The following is a 14,564-nucleotide window of genomic DNA, read 5'->3' as shown; positions in this document are numbered from 1 at the left end:
CAGTGGGTCTGTAAAGTGGTACCAAAAGTGGCGCTGTTGGCAAAATATGGTCATCACAGCCCATATCCTCCAGTATTGGCACTGGAATTCATTTTTACCCACATAATTCGATTTCTGTTCTAACAGAGCTGATCTAGGAAAACCATAATAATGTAACTTGTCTTTATTGTTCATAGTAACCCACTTCCATGGTTCAGATCCCCAGTAAAGGCAGCGATATGAAGTGTAAACTGTAGACTCCACTCTAATAAAAAATAGACTAGGATCAGTCATCTTCCTATGCATACAGGGGGGGAAATGGAACCCAGTCTACTGCATCTAAACACTAAAGCAAATCTCTACCAGAATTAAACAACAAAAGAGGAGACCAAGAGCTAAAGAGGAACAATAAAAGATTTAAAAAAAACTGTTTAAGGGTATAGGCCTAACTGATATTTTATAACTTTTCCCTAATTTCGCAAGAAACATGGCTGTGACTCACCAAAACATTGGCAATGTTGAGCAAAATTCTTGTTTTCATGTTGTGAATACCTACCCTTGTCTTTGGAATATATTATATATATATATATATATTTTTTTTTTCCCGTATTTCTGTTTAACTAATCTTGTTTTCAGACACCCAAAAAACCCACCAGCAACACGGATGTGTCAGGAACAGACCCCTAACCCACTGAATGGACAATGAGGAAGCAACAGCACACAGGCGAGTAACAGTCATTCTGCTTGATAACATGTTGATAGTCAGCACATGTGCATGCATCAAAGCCCGATTGGCTTAGAGAGCTGGCCCTCCCTCTCCCAGCCTGAGTGCTGCTGAGCAGGCGCTAACAGGAGGCTGATAATTAGACAAATTCAGGAATATTCACAAGCTCAATTTAATGATTTTAATAAGTACATAAGTGCATATATTTTGTTTTTTTCCCGCCTTAAAATTCTGAAGTTCACCTTTTTTTCTTGATCTCATCCTTTGCTGTGAAATTTCAGTACAGGCACAGTTGAACCATAGCAAACACTTGGCTGCAAAAGCACTGCCGAGGGCTCCATAATCAGAAAAGCAACTGCGGCACAGCAGACTTCATGTACAAGCTACCAAAATGTAAGTACATTGTCCATAGCAACCAGAATCCATGTAGCCAACTTTACCAGTACAAGGCAAAGAACCGGACCAGTTGCTACTGGCAACACAGAAACCTCCCATTGCAAGCATTTTTATATACATACAAGTAAAAAAAGGGAGGGCTGATTGGCATTGCACTAACTCCATCGGCACAGGGCACATGGGACCTCAGATTTCTGCTGCTCTCCAAAATGGCAGTGTAAGAGTAACAATAAAAAAGTTCCTTCAAAATAAAATAAAAAGTACACTACATAGCTCATATAAATAAATCAGACTTATAAAAAGGACAGGCAGCGTCCCAGAAATGCAATCTGCCCCAAGGAGGGTGGAGAGGAGGGGATTGAAATGCAGTTTGGTGGGAGATGCGTTCAGAGAGATTCTGTCCGGGGGAGGGGGGGGGGTCAGTATTGCACTCGCGGGTCGACATCAGATAACACAAAAAGCCGAAGAAAGCTGTCAAGAGTCACAAGACAACAGTGAGCGGCTGCAGCTTATCAGGGGGACGAACATGATTTACAGGGTCAACTCAAAACATCTGTTTCACATATCCTGCTAAGTAAAGTTTTGATTGTCATCAAAGTCAACATGGTTAGCAGTTTTTTGTTTTCTCTTGCTTTCCTCGCTTTGAGGGCTTTACCTTACTTTTTTTTTTTTTTTTCGCATCACATTCATGGTCACTTACACCAAGAACAACGGGGTAACGAGACGAAAGAAGTACTGCATTGTAAGAGTGCTATACAATAGAGTCCCAGTCAAAGTCATCTTGAATGTCATCTGCAGGAAGAGGGCGACGCATGTGGAAGCTGGGCTGCATGATGTGAGCTTGACTCATTACTCCGTGGTGTCCTGGTGACAGAGGAAAAATTACGTTCAGTGCTTGTTTTATGGTTTACATGCCCAGGTCAATGCGATTGGCTGAAATGGATTTCCAGGCCAGCAATAAAATATGCAGCTGAAATAAATCTGACAAATATTCCACCTACTGAAAAAAACAAAAATAATTCTGTGTAGCCAGTCTGGAGATAGAGGAACACTGGCCAGACAGAATCTCTACATTCACAACCTCCACTACAGCAACCGCAGATGATCTCCAGATAATAAAGAAGCTCATATCTGGATATTCATGTGCAGTTACTATCATTTTTGAAGATCTTTTGGAAGGTTCTAAGATTTGCCTTCCCTAACACCAACTCTAAGGTAGAGGTAAGCCTATCCACCTTAGCAGGAGCAGACCTCTTTTCTTTTTTTTTAACTGCTGAAGCAGCAACACAGTTTGGTGAAAAACAGCCTAAAACGTCTCTCAAAAATCTAAAATGTTTTTTACCTTCTGACGCCATCATTAATATTTGTACCTATATACCACAGATAGGTGAGATTGCTTGGGACCTGTGTGGCTCCCCTCTCCCTTCTATATTGCTATATTCTGGATTATTATATTTACGTGGTAATTTTATTTCATTATAGATACCCCCCAAAAAATCCTGCATCTGCTCCTGACGAGTGGTATTGTAACCATGAAACGCGTAGAGCTTTTTTATGATGCGTTGTCACAGTATTTATGTATACATATTTGGACTATATCCTACTTTAATGAACCAATCTACCATTATTGCTAACGTTTTAAATGTTACTATTATGTAGACCTCGGTCTACATACTAAAAGTCTATTACTATATGTGTACACTGTATTGAATGAATTGTGTATTATCATGAAATGTTTAGACTCTATTTATTGACATTTATGAATTAATCTTTTTAACAATGTTTCTATATTGAACTAATCATGTAATACTATATTATGTTTATACTTATCAATTGAGATTCATCATTTTATTGTTATATCAATTTATTATTTATGGTGATATACATGTGTATGACTTTTGATATTAAACAATGTGTATATTGATTGGCTCATTCGGTCTAGTGATGTGCTTCATATAAAGTCCCACTCTGTTTTTTTTTTTTTTCGAAAAACAGCATAAATGTTAGTGTAAAACGAAGCTTCTTAATATCTTCTCTCAGATCTTTTCCGGCTGGTCACGTAAACATTGGCTTCTCTCCTCCTCTGATCTAAAGGCTACATCAGGAGGGGCTAAGCAAAACAGCACAGCGGTCACATGACCTCCCAGCTGATGTCTCTCGCTGTAGCCCTTAGATCGGAGATCGGCCCGGACGTCATGTGACCGGCCAGAAAAGATCTGACATAATGTAAAACAGTGGCTGTAAATACAGTGCCTTGCGCAAGTATTCGCCCCCTTGAACTTTTCAACCTTTTGCCACATTTCAGGCTTCAAACATAAAGATATAAAATTTTTATTTTTTGTGAAGAATCACCAACAAGTGGGACACAATTGTGAAGTGGAACGAAATCTATTGGATTTTTGAAACTTTTTTAACTAATAAAAAAATGAAAAGTGGGGCGTGCAAAATTATTCGGCCCCCTTGCGTTAATACTTTGTGAGCCACCTTTTGCTGCGATTACAGCTGCAAGTCGCTTGGGGTATGTCTCTATCAGTTTTGCCCATTCTTCCTTGCAAAACAGCTCGAGCTCAGTGAGGTTGGATGGAGAGCGTTTGTGAACAGCAGTTTTCAGCTCTTTCCACAGATTCTCAATTGGATTCAGGTCTGGACTTGTATTTGGCTGCATCCATCTTCCCCTCAATTTTAACCATCTTCCCTGTCCCTGCTGAAGAAAAGCAGGCCCAAACCATGATGCTGCCACCACCATGTTTGACAGTGGAGATGGTGTGTTGAGGGTGATGAGCTGTGTTGCTTTTACACCAAACATATCGTTTTGCATTGTGGGCAAAAAGTTCGATTTTGGTTTCATCTGACCAGAGCACCTTCTTCCACATGTTTGGTGTGTCTCCCAGGTGGCTTGTGGCAAACTTTAGACAAGACTTTTTATGGATATCTTTTGAGAAATGGCTTTCTTCTTGCCACCCTTCCATAAAGGCCAGATTTGTGCAGTGTACGACTGATTGTTGTCCTATGGACAGACTCTCCCACCTCAGCTGTAGTTCTCTGCAGTTCATCCAGAGTGATCATGGGCCTCTTGGCTGCATCTCTGATCAGTCTTCTCCTTGTCTGAGCTGAAAGTTTAGAGGGACGGCCAGGTCTTGGTAGATTTGCAGTGGTCTGATACTCCTTCCATTTCAAAATGATTGCTTGCACAGTGCTCCTTGGGATGTTTAAAGCTTGGGAAATCTTTTTGTATCCAAATCCGGCTTTAAACTTCTCCACAACAGTATTACGGACCTGCCTGGTGTGTTCCTTGGTCTTCATGATGCTCTCTGCGCTTTCAACAGAACCCTGAGACTATCACAGAGCAGGTGCATTTATACAGAGACTTGATTACACACAGGTGGATTCTATTTATCACCATCAGTCATTTAGGACAACATTGGATCATTCAGAGATCCTCGCTGAACTTCTGGAGTGAGTTTGTTGCACTGAAAGTAAAGGGGCCGAATAATTTTGCACGCACCACTTTTCAGTTTTTTATTTGCTAAAAAAGTTTAAATTATCCAATAGATTTCGTTCCACTTCACAATTGTGTCCCACTTGTTGGTGATTCTTCACAAAAAATTGAAATTTTATATCTTTATGTTTGAAGCCTGAAATGTGGCAAAAGGTTGAAAAGTTCAAGGGGGCCGAATACTTTCGCAAGGCACTGTATATTAACATTTACACAGTGTTGAATGGCTTCATGAAAAAGGGGCTGGCAGCGATTTTTTTTTTTTTTTAACTTTACAATCCCTTTAACCTGCTTCAAGTTACTTTTGCATTCCCAATGACTTATATAGGTAAAGCATGTTCTAAAAAAAAAAAAAACTCCCATGATCACCAGCCTTTAACTTAATTGTCCTCATCGAAATTATAGTCTGGACATTCCTACAAATCACATGGCAGCCAGAAGGCAGTTTGTGAAAACACTAGCACACATACAGTAATGTATGATGTGAAAGTACAGATCTTTATGCTCCGCAAAAGTACAAGCCTGATCTTAGAGCTGCAATCCAAAGCAAATTACAGAAAGCCACATGCATTAAAAGCAGCTGCAGACTGAGGTCCTGTAATCGCCAGTACTTGGACTGGTGCTAAACATCACACAGATGCTCAGACAAACAGATAAGGTGTAAGTTGTGTAATCATTTAGGAGCAACATCGGGACAATCGATACCAAACAACCAATTTGGCTGATTGGCAGCCACGAACCGCAAAGATGCATCAGATCTGTCCATCAATAGTGACACTCATGTGTAGCGTGCACCTACCTGTTAAACCAGATCCTGTAGTGCTCATTGGCGATATATGAGAGTAATTCGGAGGTCCCATCATTGATGTAGGAACATTTTGTCTTGAGTCGAGATACACATTACCTGTAGGAAAGAAACAGTCAGCATTTATAGCAAACAGTCTTTAGACTAATTTTGCCAAATACATTTTCAGGACCTACCAACTACCCTCTGCCATTCCTGTTTTACTCCCTCTCAACTACCCTCTGCCATTCCCGTTTTACTCCCTCTCACCTGTACTTCTTCCTATTCAGGTACCGGTCACCATATCCAACTTTAGGACTGCTAAAACATTACAAGCATTTATTAAAGTCTGTTTGAGAGGACTGGTCCTTAAAGCGGGGTTCCACCCTAAAGTGGAACCTCCGCTAATCGGAACCCTCCCCACCTCCGGTGTCACAATTGGCACCTTACAGGGGGGAGGGGGGTGGAGATACCTGTCAAAGACAGGTATTTACACCCACTTCCGGGCATAGACTCCCGTGGTAGTCTATGTCATATCCTGTCCTGCCGCGCTGTCTGCTGGGACACACACGGGTCCCAGTGACAGCGCGGAGAATATCAATTGCGCTGCGCGACTTGCGCATGCGCAGTAGGGAACCGGGAAGTGAAGCCGATTCACTTCACTTCCTGATTCCCTCACCTAGAATGGTGACGGCAGCAGCCGAGAGCCGAGCGATCGATCGGCCTCGGCATCGCTGGAACCCGGGACAGGTGAGTGTCCATTTATTAAAAGTCAGCAGCTGTAGTATTTATAGCTGCTGGCTTTTAATATTTTTTTTAGGTGGAATCCCTCTTTAACATTTTCGGGTTTAACCTTTTTTAAATTGTGCTAAATCAAATCCAGATTTGGACCCTCTTCCACACTACCATTTCCTATATGTTGCTATCCAGTTACATTTTAGGCCCGTGATGGGCTATATGCTAGCACACCCAGCCACAACATGATCAGCTCTTTTCTTCAGTTCATATAGTTTGCTCGTTCTGCCTCTTGCAACGTAACTCAGGAGCAGAGTATCATCTGGCAGGTTCAAGCCGATTGGCAATTCTCCAAAAAACAGTCTGCCTTTTGAACACCCGTATTCACAACTAGCAGAGTAATTTTAGCGTGTGCATAGCAAAAGCAAAAATTGGATATTTGTACTTCTCGTAAAATACTTTTTAGAATTAGGGATGCACCGATTTCTACTATTTTAGCAATGAGTAAAGATTATTTTTTTAAGTACTCGCCGATACCAATTACAGATACCAATTTTCAGAATTGAGACAGATCAAGATGGGGTGTATCTGGATTTTGCAAAAGCATTTGATACAGTTCCCCATAAACGTTTACTGTACAAAGTAAGGTCCGTTGGCATGAACCATAGGGTGAGTACATGCATTGAAAACTGGCTACAAGGACGAGTTCAGAGGGTGGTGATAAATGGGGATTACTTTGAACAGTCAGGTGTGGGTAGTGGGGTCCCCCAGGGTTCTGTCCTAGGACCAATCCTATTTAATTTGTGCATAAACGACCTGGAGGATGGGGTAAACAGTTCAATCTCTGTATTTGCCGACAATACTAAACTAAGCAGGGCAATAACTTCTCTGCAGGATGTGGAAATTTTGCAAGTAGATCTGAACAAATTAATGGGGTGGGCAACTACATGGCAAATGCGATTTAATGTGGAAAAATGTAAAATAATGCATTTGGGTGACTAAGTAAACAGAATATTTGCATGTATTAAAACGGGGATTAACTACAGAGATAAAATGATAATTCTCCCACTCTACAAGACTCTGGTCCGGCCGCACCTGGAGTATGCTGTCCAGTTCTGGGTACCAGTCCTCAGGAATGATGTGCTGGAAATGGAGCAAGTACAGAGAAGGGCAACAAAACTAATAAAAGGGACTGAAGGATATGAGTTATGAAGAAATGTTACGAGCACTGAACTTATTCTCTCTGGAGAAGAGACGCTTGAGAGGGGATATGATTTCAATTTACAAATCCCATACTGGTGACCCCACAAAAGGGATAAAACTTTTACGTGAAAGGGAGTTTAAGACACGTGGCCACTCATTAAAATTAAACAAAAAGAGGTTTAAACTGTGTAGAGGGTTTGTTACTGTAAGAGCAGTAAGGATGTCTCTTCCACAGGCGGTGGTTTCAGCAGGGGGCATCAATAGTTTGAAAATAAACCCTATTAGATAAGCACCCGAACGACCACAACATACAGGGTTATACAATGTAATACTGACATATAATCACACACATAGGTTGGACTTGATGGACTTGTGTCTTTGTTCAACCTCACCTACTATGTAACCAACTGGATGAGAACTAATGAAGAAACACAGCACTCCCAACACTTAGTACTGTTGGCCCCACAACTATGAAGGCCAACTGAGTCAGAAGGAATCGGTTTTAAGTATTGGGGCATTTTCAAGAGTACCGATACTTGTGTAGAAATGCCTCGGTATCGGTGCAACCCTACTTAGAATGCTTTGAAGGACAGAGGAATTGAGATACCGTTATATTGTCACCTGCAGGAGGATTGTACACTGGCAAAAAAAAAGTGAGCAGTACAAAAAGCAATAACATAGGGGCGGGACCTATGACCTTCAATGGACTCCAAGAAAATAATTTAAGTGGCAAGTATTTCCTTTTGTCATCCATTGAGACACATGGGAATTCAGGCATTGTTGGGACATCCAAGAGAAGTCCAACTGAGAGGTGGGCAACACAACAATTTTTAATAGGCCCAACAAGCGCAGGAGTCACCTGAAGAAACAAGACCCAAACTGAAACGGATGTGGCTGAACCCACTAACATGACCAGAGGGAGGACTCAAAGAATTTAAAGATCCAATGAAGGTCAACACCAACAAGAATGACTCCACATAAGAAGGGCACTAAACCTAAAACTTATGAGAAGGTTAACAAGCAAACCAACCAAGAGAGGTGTAACCATAACTTATCCCCATGAAGGGGAAAGACTAAAATGGTGATCAACAAAAAAGGGAGCAAAACACTACAGCCACGGATTGGCGAGATATAATCAGACAGGACTTAGAAAGAAGCGAATGAAAGTTTCTTACCGCACAATTGTGCTGCAGGGGTACTTCCAGAAGACCCCTGCTGAAAAACTGCCCTGCCTAAACCTTTCCACTCTAGCTAAAGGCTTAAGAAAGCTCCAGATCCAGCAAAGTGTCAATTGCCATGGGGCAAAAGACTGGAATCTTAGCAGTACTGTTAGGAGCATTCGCCTGATTAGGGAAAGAACAGTAGAAGGCATACTCCTCCAGATCCACCAAGGAAGGAGGACCAATTCTCAGGGAGACAGGTCCCACAAAGTCATCAAGACATACTCTGTCCCTGACAGAGGACACCTGCAGCAGGAAATTAGAATGTTTCGCACACTGACAATTCAGGAGACACAGGGCCCTTCAGCCATAATCTCTGCCTGCCGTGAGGAACATCTAGGTGTGTAAAGTACACCTCTTAGTGCTGAGCCTACCACTTGAGAAGAACTGGTTTCTGAGATATTGTCCCAAAACGAAATAAAAGTCCATTTTAAATCGGCGCAACCCAATGGCGGCTGGTGCTCCATTTCTTTGAAGGGGCAGCAAACGGTACAAAGGCTATTGATCTTTATAGCAGGATGGGCACAGCAGGCTGATCATCCAAATTGCAGGGTAGCAAGTACAGTACATCATTAATATAATTTTTTTAAAAATTGCAAGTCCAAGATGATTTATTTATTTTCTCAAAAAACTAAAAGATAGATTGTTCATACTCTAAAATCAGAGATGGTCACTGCCACTAGTGGCCTAGCCTGGGGTGCCAATGTCTGTGAGGCATTAGGTGAGTCTGGCCACAAAGCCTTGGGCTGCCGTATATTTATATCTACAGGGTCCCCGGATAGCAGGCGTTGGTTCCCTGAGATGATATTGAGTAGATGCTCCATGAAACCAGTAGGAGAGTATGAGCTAGTGTGTAACCTATAGCAGCAGGGTTGCCCTCTTTGTCTCTATGTGCAGACATGTTGCAGTTGCATAATGGCGATACAACTAATTCCATAAGTGCGAGACAAGCCCAGGTATCGCATTTCAAAGTCAGGCTTCGGAAAGGCCAATCTATAGCTGCTATGTAGAGACTAACTCAAGCAGCTACTGTATGTACTGAGGAATCTTGATTGAAGTTGATGAATGCCACGCAAAAAATAAAGGCAAAGAAAAAAGGCTTGCAAAAACTGGTTAGAATTTCCTCAGTAGAGCTGAAGAGGAAAAAAAAGAAAAAAGACAACGACATCCCAACCTCCTAGGACACTAGCAAAAAGCTGAGGCATGCCTGAGTAAAGGTGGTTATCCTGGGGCTGGCCTATAATTTTTTGTTTGCCAGTGTCCAATCTTCCTGTAGGCAGCAGTACAACCCCAACATTACCTGACGTCGTGTCTCTCAGAGAAAAAAGAAGGAAATCAATGTTATGTTAGATGCTGATATCTAAAGGAACATTATATGGTGTGTGCACAGCTTAACAGAGTTGTTGATACTCCTCCCAGCATTTTTAACAGACAGCTAAGGGTACAGTTACACAAATCCCTTCATGCTTGTTGTCTTTATTTGCTAGTGCACTTAAAGGATTGTTCCACCTGTCACTGAAGATTCGGGGATGGATGGAAATTTTGGACCACCATATACTGCACATCCCAATGGTTTCAGTAATATCCCCTTTATGTTTTACAGTGTTTTGCCAACTATCATTTTCCAAGTCATTCATTACCCTCTACACTTCTCACTGGGATGACCAGAGATTTCAGGGAGGTGGAGGACTGCTCATCATGCTCCGATATATATAGTAGCAGAATGGAGGGCAGCATAGAACCTATGCATGTTGGCTATCAGCCTTTGATAAGCTGGTCATCAATTACACATTGGTTTATTGACTAGTATGTGAAAATCCACAAGACATTTAATTAAAAAAAAACACTTGTGCAAAGACTTGCCTGTGCCAAGGTGCTGTGAGGGTTTAGAGCTGTGCATGTTACCATGGCACACGGGTGACTGTACATTGCTCTGTGGATGGATGAAGCCGGTGTGATTGAAGAACTCACTGAGGGAGGAGCACAAATCTGCCAGCTGGACCTGATCAAGTGACCAATTCTTCAGGTCTGCCTGTCTCATGCTTTCCATCAATCCTAAAATTAGAGGAAACAAAACCTGTGTTAACAGCATCTACAGAACCCTATAAACCTACTACTCCTTTTACTTGTCCGAGTATCAGAAATGAGAACGGTCTGTGCTTCCTAACGGCATACAACTGTACCCTTTTCAATGTGGTTTCTAAAATTAAACACGCTGCATTGGACACATTGGGGTCTATTTACTAAAGGCAAAGCCACTTTGCACTACAAGTGCACTTCGAAGTGCAGTCGCTGTAGATCTGGGGGGGGGGGTGGAACTGAAATTAGGAGGGGAAGATCTGAAATTAGGAGGGTAAGATCTGAAATGAGGAGGGGAAGATCTGAAATGAGGAGGGGGAAGATCTGCTGATTTTATAATCTAATCATGTGCAAGCTAAAATGCTGATTTTTATTCATCTTGCATGCCCCCTCAGATCTACAGTGACTGTACTTCCAAGTGCATTTGCAGTGCAGTTGTAGTGCAAAGTGGATTTGCCTCTAGTAACTAAACCCCACTGAATGTTAAAATGGCATTCTTACATTATCTCATCCACTAGTTCTTACAGAAGTAGTAAGAAGAACCTGTGATCCCAACACCTTCAAATAAATGATGATATATTTACTATGGACTTAATTATATTGTTCCTGTTGAACAAGGCAGGCAATACATCTATATCATATCTTCATATGATCCGGTGTCTTGTAAAATAGTGTCCTCCATCAGATAGTGTCCCCTGCATACTGCGCATGCGCAGTACACAGGAACACAGATTCCGAAAATTGCCGAGGATGAACGGTGCCTGCGCCGTGAGTCCAGGTTCTATCCCCACTATCCAAGTGGACATAGAGTTAGAATAAAAAAGAGCCGAGCGGAGCGAGGCCGAGCCCGAAACGTGGCGAGCAAAGCTCGCCCGCGAGGGGCCCTCTAAAATTCACAACCCTATGTCCGCTTGGATGGTGGGGCTACCACCTCCACTCACGGCGCAGGCGCCGTTCAGCTTCGGAGTTTTTCCGAAGCTTCGTCTGCTCCGTACTGCGCATGCGCAGTACGGAGCGGACACCATTTGATGGGCGGACTCTATTAGGCAGAACACCGGCATTGCATGAAATGGCCAGAAGCCTCCAAGTTTTGTTCTTGATCACTTTAAGTAGGTAATAATTATTAGAAAAATATATATATATATAAAAACTTTATAAACCTGTTCGGAAAGAAACATGGAAGCTACCATTGCCAACTGCTCCCTCTACAATGCTGTTTGTATGTAAAAAAAAAAAACACAAAAAAAGGTTAATTTTAAGTTCACCTGCAATCATAAGCCAGTGGTGTAAAGAAATAGGCAATTTGGAGTTCATCTAGAAAACAGCTGAGCTGGAGAAGTGGCTGAGGTTTCTTTTTTAATCTACAAATCATGCTGTGGGAGCTTGTGCAGCACATTTGTCAGTGGTGGATGTGAGCAGAAAAGCATACACAGTATATAGCCTCTGTATACAGATGTCAGACTACTTCTTGCAGCTGTATATTTATTGTAAGATTCCAGGAGTTGAATTACAGCCTGCTAAATCTCAAGAGGCAAGCAGCAATCATTGGTACTAATTCCCGGGATTAAGTTCTTTTTCCGCAGACTTTTATCTAGAACATGGATTTGAAGTGAGCATTCATGAATGTGACATTAAAGGGACAGTCATTTTTTCTTAAACTATGTGAAAAATATTGGCATAAACCAATTTACAAGAGCAGAACTTCACCAACACCATTTTTTAGTTCTGGTCGCAGTGGAAAGGAGAGCCTCCGTACAGTCCTTTGCCTGCAATTAAGGGGAATGGAAGAAATGCAACTGGGCTACAAATTGAGCACCGTGTCGGCACGCTTTACAGAATTCCTCTGTGCAGAATTCCAGCTGTGCTAAATTCAAATAATTATACATTTTTGGATTTGGCCTTTAATTTAACTCGGTCAAACTTGGAAATGGTACATGGGTGTTTTTTTTTTGTTTTTTGTTTTTATAGCTGTGCATTACCCATTAACTCAATTTCTGTCCCTGTGACAGCAGAACAGGAAATAAGGGAAGTGGTTGTCATTGGGAAAGAAAGTAGCAGACAGTATTAATAACCTGGGAAAGGCTCTAACCCTTTCCCATCTCACCAAGAACTGTGTGTTGTTGCAGTTTGTGTCCCCTGTGTGTCCACTGAAGATAATTACGATTATTTCCTGTCCCTACAGAAAGTGAGGGAAATTACCCCGATGGGGGACACATACTGGAAATGCCCAACAGATCCTGCAGTCATTTTTTAAGGATAAGAACCTTGTAAACTTTGTGAATGTGCCCTGTAGCTTCATAGGGGTGAATTATTGTTATTATTTTAAGTTAAATGGAGAAGTCCAGCCTGAGCTTTTAGGGCTGGGGTTCTCCTAAGGGTCACAGGAGTGCAATTAGTTTGCAATTTTAGTCTGCTGTCGTCACCAGGATCAGTCCAGCCACCACGTCATCCCGACTTAAGAAGTCTGGAACCGTCAACTGCCTGACTGATGCCTGTCTCAGAGAGCAGCTCCCCGACCCTACACAGCGTAGTGCTCCAATGTGCATGGCGGAGCAGAGCAGGAGGTGAGATAACCAAGCCACTGGCAATGTTTGATGGCTCGGTTCTCAGTGAAGAGGGGGCGGGGGACAGATGCAGCATCGGTCTGATGTTGCATCCTCTTAGGCAAGTATGATTATGCAAAAAACACCCCATAATTTTCTTTTAAACCTGCAAGTTGACAGGACAAATCAATCACAGCATATGTGGCATCAAGATACATGCAGTGTGCAGCAGCTTCCGCATTGACTTAAAAAATAATTAAAAAAAAAATAATTTTTCCTCTGGCAAAATGTAAACACTACCCCTTCAATGAGGCTCCCCTCAACAATGCAAGAAGTAAATGCTTGTCTTAGTTCAGGGAAACATTAAAGTCTCGTTCACACCATGGTGCAGAGATGTTAGTTTTTCAATGAAATCAATGGTTCTCTATGTGCCCTGTTCACACCACAACGTGCCGTGCCAAATTTTTCTACACAGAAATCTGCAAAATTTGTGCAGTTTTCTGCACAGAAAAAAAAAAATGGTCATAAAATCAACATTGGTTTGAACAGGGCAAATACCTGACATGCATGAAAACTTACTGAAAATTGATGTAAGCTCATGTCTCTGCAAGTGAAATCTGTGTGGTTTTCCCCATCAGTTTTAATGCATGTATGGTGGGGATGAGCCTTAAAAGTAGTTTTACTTACCTTATGCCTTGCTCCAAGCGGCTCTACCTCCCTGTGCAACCGCTTCCAAGAAGACTCTCCTCTTTGGGAGCTCTATCCAGCAGTTGCACTCTGGCATCAGATACAATGCAGGAAGTTCTGCATTATAAGTGATCACACCAAGAGCCTGCCTACAACCTGGATCATAAAAGGGAAGCGTGCGCCAGCTGCCAGGGGAGCAAAGAATAAGGGAAGGTAAAACTTTTTGAATGGTATTCAAGGCAAAAATTTGCATTTAATCGCTGCAATACAGGGGAAGCCCCACTGCAATGGTGGGTATTACATGTCTTCATATTTATATTCTCCTGTGGCAGCCAAATTTAGTAATACAAGGGACACCCTACTGCAGTAAACCTTTAGAAGGTCTCACTTTCTGCTACAGCCACTGTGGCTACTTCAGCTGTACAGGACGACAGGGGTCAATACACCAACATGACCAGTATGTCCTTTTAAATTTACTTATATCACTTAAAGTGGTTGTAAACCCTTACAACCAACTTTGACCTACAGGTAAGCCTAGATTAAGGCTTACCTGTAGGTCCAAGAAATATCTCCTAAACCTACACGGTTTAGGAGATATTTGCCGAAAGACAGGCACCGCTGTCTACGGCGCATGCGCCGTAGACAGCGGCGCGCAGGCACACTGAACGCGCCGCTGTCAGCGGCGATATGCCGCCAGTGGTGGCTCCCGTGCGCATGC

At 42.2% G+C, this 14,564-nt stretch overlaps 1 protein-coding gene across 1 annotated transcript in view; it reads right to left on the bottom strand.

Annotated features, from left to right (window-relative positions):
• Window positions 1–870: 870 nt before the first annotated feature.
• FOXJ3 (forkhead box J3) overlaps window positions 871–14,564 on the bottom strand; it is a 131,022-nt gene continuing 117,328 nt past the window's right edge. The window contains exons 11-13 of the mRNA XM_077457918.1: window positions 10,401–10,592; window positions 5,395–5,499; window positions 871–1,963 (exon numbers count right to left, since the gene is read on the bottom strand). Coding sequence (XP_077314044.1) covers window positions 1,851–1,963; window positions 5,395–5,499; window positions 10,401–10,592 — 410 coding nt within the window. The 3' untranslated portion in view covers window positions 871–1,850. The remainder of the gene's footprint in view (window positions 1,964–5,394; window positions 5,500–10,400; window positions 10,593–14,564) is intronic.

Source organism: Lithobates pipiens, unplaced genomic scaffold (assembly GCF_037356315.1).
Source record: "Lithobates pipiens isolate NorthernLeopardFrog02 unplaced genomic scaffold, aLitPip1_a1.2 Scaffold_27, whole genome shotgun sequence".
Lineage (NCBI taxonomy): Eukaryota > Metazoa > Chordata > Amphibia > Anura > Ranidae > Lithobates > Lithobates pipiens.
Note: the sequence above shows the minus strand (reverse complement) of the source record. Positions and strands in the feature narration are given on the sequence as shown.